Here is a 5,984-nt window from a genome sequence, read left to right on the forward strand (position 1 = left end):
TCTAGATTTTCATTTTCTCCAGTTTTCAATTCTTCTATATTTTAATTTTTCAATTTTCGATTTTTCAATTTTTTGAGATCGTGATTTATGGAGATTCGAATATTTCGATTTTTCGATTTTTTGACTTCTCAACTTTTCGACTCGTCAATTTCTCGATGTTTCGATTTTTCAATGTTCCATTTTTTTTAATTTCCGAATTTCGATTTCTCGATTTGTTGGTTTTTCAGTTATTCGATTTTTCAATTTTATATTATCGAATTTTTATTTTTTTGATTGATGTTTCGATTTCTGCGTTTTTCAATTTTACAATATTTTAAATTTTCAATCTTCTAAATTTTAGATTTTCCGATTTTTCAGTTCTTCAATATTTTTCAAAATTTGAGGTTTCTAAATTTTCAGTTTTCCGATTTCTCAATTAATCTATTTTTTGATGTTCCCATTTTTGACTTAGCAAAGTTTCGATTTTTCAGTTCTTCAATTTTTCGGTTTTTCACCCTTGCTTTTTTGACTTTTCAATTTTTCAATTTTTTAAATTCCCAATTTTCTCAATTTGAACACATAGTTTCAACAGGCTTTCCTTCAACAAAAGAAAATGCTGTCTGGTTCCATGTGGTAGAAAGGAACAAAATTTTAATTATAATTACATTTCACATTGATAGAACCCAGATTTGGATGTACAATATAATATAAACAAATTTATTTGTTATTTATTATTTATTTAAAATCGTAACGCTTTTGGCAACACGTGACTATTTCCATAATGTCTGTGTCTTCGATACAGTAGTTGTTGCAACAGAAGATGGGCTAATTTTTAAATAATCCTGCACTGTCTTCTTCAACGACGCAACGTCCTGGCCCGGAACAACGCCCTATTTTAGGTTTTTCGTAGACGTAGCTCTGCACCTCGGAACCGACGGGAACAACTTCGTCTCGCTCGAGCTTGTGCAATCGCCTGCCTGTAAAGAAAAATTTTTCCAAACATGTTCCTGAAAATTTATTTTTTTTCTTACCACTTTCGTCTAGACACCCAATGCTAACCCTGGCACCACCGGGGGTTCTAGAGAGTAAATCCTTGTAGCATTTCGCCGTGAAAGGAGGACATTCTTCGTTGAAACACAACGCTGAATCACCAATTAGTAATTATACTAAATTAATTTAATATTACTTACTCTTGTAGGTTACAGTTTCTGAAGATGCTTGGATTGTCGCTACCAATAGTACAAGAAAAATTAATTTGGAAAGCATTTTTGTAAGAGTTTTAAATCTTGTCGAATGATATTGATAAGTGTGTGGTCGAAGCAATGCGTTATATACTTGTTGGGATACCTTGGAGTCGCTGTTAAAAATAAATGGGGTTTGGTTTCGGGTCATTTTGATAGCCTGAGTGACCTGCAGTGTTCTAAATAATCGTTTATTTGCAACAGTTTTTAATTAGTCTATTTTTTAAGAACTCTGAGCGTCAACATCTTATTTCGTTTGAATAGCAATTATCAGAAATTTATTTCGTTGTGCTTTAGTTTCTTTCCAATAAAATTGAGCTTTCATCGAATTTTTACCCTATTACAACGCTATAACGACAAAAACAACTGCTATGAGAATAAAACTTGTAAAGGGAAAAATCCGCACAACTGTGACACTTGATGAAGGGTTAGGAGCAGAGAACAATACCTTAACAAGCAGGCTTTTAGCAACAGATGACCATTTCCATATTGGCGACACGTAATGACCAGCAATGGGTTAAATCTAACCATGCGATATGGGAAAAAATTACCATTTATTATTAATTTTACTTCCCAAGCTGCTTGTATTGGATTTGGATTTCCAGTCTTCCAATTTTTCAGTTTCTTTAATTTTCAATATTTTGATTTTACAATACATATTTCTTTTTTTGATTTTTCACTTTTTCGAATTTTAAGTTTTTCAATTTTTAATCTTTTGATTTTTCAAATTTTCGTTTCTTCAAATTTTCATGTTTGATTTTCACTTTTGACATTTTCCAAGTTTTCATCATAAACTTTTTCGTTTTTTTATTTTTGATTTTTCAATTTAAGTTTCTTGACTTTTAAATTTTTCAGTTTTTCGATTTACAATTTTTTAAATTTTGCAATTTTTCTATATTGCAGTTTCTCATTTTTCGATGTTTCACATTCTCAGTTTTTAATTTTTGTCATTTTCAATTTTTCGTTTAATTTCCATTTTCTCGATTTTCAGGTCAATCGATTCCAATTCCTCGATTTTCCAGTTTTTAAATTTTTCAGTTTGCAGTTTTTGGGTTTGCACCCTTGTTTTACCTTTTGGATTTTCAATTTTTCGTTAAACTTTAGATTTCTCAAATTTTCGACAGTTTTATACTTCGATTTCTTAATTTTTTTTCAACTTTTTGATGTTTTTAATTTTTCTTTTTTAAAATTTTTCAATTTTTTTTATTTCTCGATTTATCGAATTCAGATGTTTGGATGTTTCGCTTCCTCAATTTCTCAATTTTTCTATTTCTCGATGTTTCAATTTTTGGATTTCTCGGTTTTTCGATTTTCCAATTTTTCGATGTTTCGATTTTTCAGTTTTTTTAAATTCTGGAATTTCGATTTGTCGATTTTTCAGATTTTTTTAATTTTCATTTTCTCTATTTTATGTCACAAATTTTAATTTTTTCAATTTCTTTAATTTTTGTTGTTTCTTTCGATTTTTCAATTTTTCGTTTCTTCAATTTTTCGAATTTTCAGTCTCTCAATTTTTCGTTTCCACAATTTTTCATGTTCCCAATTTTTATTTCTCTGTGTGGCGAATTTTTAATTTTTGTTTTCTCGATTTATATCACAATTGTCCGTTTCTACAGTTCCTTTATTTTCTGTGTTTTTTTTTGATTTTACAATTTTTCATTTGTTCAGTTTTTCAAATTTTCAGGCTTTGAATTTTCAGTTCGTCCATTTTTCAATTTTTAAATTTTTCACTTTGTAGTTTTTGGATTTCTAGTCTTCCGATTTTCCAATTTCTTTAATTTTAAATTTAAGATTTTTCAAGTTTTCATTTGTAATTTTTGGTTTTTATTTTTGATTTTTCCATTTTACAATTTCTCGACTTCCAAATTTTCAATTTTTCGTTCCTTCAATTTTTCGGTTTGCATCAGTTTTTCAATTTGGCAATTTTTCAATATTACAGATTTTCATTTTTCGATTTTTCAGTTTCTCATTTTTCATTTTTCCCTTTTCCAATTTTTTGTTTCCGATTTTTATTTTTCATTTTCCCGATTTTTTTATTTTCACTTTTTCGATTTTATATCACAATTTTCTTTTTTTATATTTCCTTTATTTTTTCTTGTTTCTTTTGATTTTTCAATTTTTCGTTTCTTCAACTTTTCGAATTCTCAGTTTCTCAATTTTTCATTTTTCCGTTTTCCAATTTTTTGTTTCCGGTTTTTATTTTTCATTTTCCCGATTTTTTTATTTTCACTTTTTCGATTTTATGTCAAATTTTCCTTTTTTTGATTTCCTTTATTTTTTCTTGTTTCTTTTGATTTTTCAATTTTTCGTTTCTTCAATTTTTCGAATTTTCAGTTTCTCAATTTTTCGTTTCCACAATTTTTCATGTTCCCGTCTTTTATTTTTCAGTGTGGCGAATTTTTAATTTTTATTTTTTCGATTTATATCACAATTGTCCGTTTCTTCAGTTCCTTTATTTTCTGTTTTTTTTTCGATTTTGCAATTTTTCATTTGTTTTTTCAATTTTTAAATTTTTCACTTTGCAGTTTTTGGATTTCCAGTTTTCCGATTTTCCAATTTCTTTAATTTTAAGTATTTCTATTAGATAATACATATTTCTTTTTTTTATTTTTCACTTTTTCTATTAAGATTTTTCAAGTTTTCATTGTGTAATTTCTCAATTTTTCAAGTTTTCATTTTGTAATTTCTCAATTTTTCATTTTTCCCTTTTCCAATTTTTTGTTTCCGATTTTTATTTTTCATTTTCCCGATTTTTTTATTTTCACTTTTTCGATTTTATATCACAATTTTTTTTTTGATTTCCTTTATTTTTTTTGTTTATTTTGATTTTTCAATTTTTCGTTTCCACAATTTTTCATGTTTTTTTTTTCATGTGAGTGAGTGAGTGAGTGAATGAGTGAGTGAGTGAATGAGTGAGTGAGTGAGTGAGTGAGTGAGTGAGTGAGTGATCAAGTGATTAATCACTAAACACTAATCACGAATCACGAATCACGAATCACGAATCACTAATCACTAATCACGACTCACGAATCACGAATCACAAATCACTAATCACGAATCACGAATCACGAATCACGAATCACGAATCACTAATCACTAATCACGAATCACGAATCACGAATCACGAATCACGAATCACAAATCACTAATCACTAATCGCGAATCGCTAATCACGAATCACGAATCACTAATCACGAATCACGAATCACGAATCACTAAATCACGAAATCACGAAATCACGAAATCACAATCAGTGGACAGTGATCAGAGATCAGTGATCAGTGATCAGTGATTAGTGATTAGTGATTTTATTTGTTTGGTGGTTTGCAATCTTGGGGTTTTTTCTTTCTGATTTTCCTTTCGGATTTTTTAATTTCTAAGTTTTGCAGTTTTATTTTTCAATGTTCCTATTTTTTCCGAATTTTGAAGTATTTTTTAATTTTTCGTGGTTTGGAATTTTGGAATTTTTCAACTTTTAGTTCTTCGATTTTTAATTTTTCAGTTTCTCGATTTAAATTTTTAATTTTTAAATAACAACCATTTATTTACGAAAGTGTTCATTACACAAATCAAACTAATTTTTATGTTTAGTATTCCGATTTTTAGTAGTTTGATTTTTAAGTTTTGATGTTTCAATTTTTCGTTTCTTCAATCTTACGATTTTTTCGAAATGTGTTAGATTGTTAAATTTTTTACTTTTTCAATCTTGCAGTTTTAAAATTTTTAAGTTTTTCATTTTTGATTATTAATTTTTTCGGTGTCTCAACTTTTCAATTTTTCGATTATTTAATTTTTCAGTTCCTCAAATTTTCGATTTTCCATTCTTCAATTTTTTAATTTTTAGTTATTTTATTTTTTGCTGGTTTGCAATCTTGCGGTTTTTCCTTTCCGAATTTTTAATTTCCAAGTTTTTCAATTTTTCTATTTCTATTTCCAAAATTCTTAAATTTTTAGATGCTTCATTATGCATTTTTTTAATTTTTCAGTGTTCCTATTTTTTCCGATTTCTTGTTACCGTTTTTTGTTGTCTTTTTAGCTCGCTTTTTGGCTACTTTTCTTGTGCCTTTGTTGTCCGTTTTTATCGGTCTTTTTCTATCGCATTTACTTAAGGATTGTCGCTTTTTTATTCGTTTCTTTGGAAGCGTTTTTTTTTGTCTTTTTTCTCGCCATTTTTGGTCGTTTGTTTTGTTCATTTCTTTGGTCGTTTTTGTGTGTTTTTGGATTTTTCGAATTACTGGATTTTTGGGTGTCTTAGATATTATGTATATTTTTTTTTTGTTTGACTTTCTTAACTTTTTAAATCTTTTTTAGAATTTTCTGCTTTGATTTTAGATTTTTAGAATTTTGATTTCGTTTTTTTGTTTTCTGGAATTACTAGTTCTCGGTTTTTTTGAGTTTTTTGGGTTATTTAGTTTATTGGATTTCTTGAATTTTTGTATTTTTTCGTTTTCTTTGGATTTTTTAATTTATAATATTCTTGAGTTTCTTATTGTATAAGAAACATTCACATACAATTTAAAGAAGCAGAATAAACAAGTTAGATCAAACATATTTTTCCACAACATCCTTCGTTACTTATTTTAGCGAATTCTAAAAAAAGTGCATATATTATACCATTTAACCCCACCTCTAAGTCTTCTGCTTGCCTTTTGCTATTCCGTCCGCATCCGTCGATTAAGGGTTTCTCGTTCAACCGGCGCACTCAGTCCGAGCCGGCTCTTTTTTCGCGCTGCACCGCATAAGGCTCGGCAATTAACCATCAGC

The 5,984-nt window shown here is 28.3% G+C and overlaps 1 protein-coding gene across 1 annotated transcript; it reads right to left on the reverse strand.

Annotated features, from left to right (window-relative positions):
• Positions 1-660: 660 nt before the first annotated feature.
• LOC135131503 (uncharacterized) lies at positions 661-1,315 on the reverse strand. The gene is made up of 3 exons (XM_064059281.1): positions 1,170-1,315; positions 1,011-1,121; positions 661-956 (listed from the first exon to the last, which is right to left on the reverse strand). Exons 1-3 carry the CDS (start codon positions 1,243-1,245, stop codon positions 805-807), a joined length of 339 nt encoding a protein of 112 aa, XP_063915351.1. The 5' UTR covers positions 1,246-1,315; the 3' UTR covers positions 661-804.
• Between the last annotated feature and the right edge of the window lie 4,669 nt (positions 1,316-5,984).

Source organism: Zophobas morio, unplaced genomic scaffold (genome assembly GCF_036711695.1).
Source record: "Zophobas morio isolate AGI-343-1 ecotype UQ-CSIRO unplaced genomic scaffold, CSIRO_AGI_Zmor_V1 ptg000020l, whole genome shotgun sequence".
Taxonomy (NCBI): domain Eukaryota; kingdom Metazoa; phylum Arthropoda; class Insecta; order Coleoptera; family Tenebrionidae; genus Zophobas; species Zophobas morio.

What these genes read in the sequence shown, in the direction of transcription:
- LOC135131503 (XM_064059281.1), bottom strand. Translation starts at nt 1,245, where the DNA reads ATGCTTTCCAAATTAATTTTTCTTGTACTATTGGTAGCGACAATCCAA. An exon ending in AGAAACTGTAACCTACAAGA is followed by an intron (nt 1,122 to 1,169) that starts GTAAGTAATATT and finishes TTGGTGATTCAG; the next exon opens with CGTTGTGTTTCAACGAAGAA. An exon ending in TGGGTGTCTAGACGAAAGTG is followed by an intron (nt 957 to 1,010) that starts GTAAGAAAAAAA and finishes TTTTCTTTACAG; the next exon opens with GCAGGCGATTGCACAAGCTC.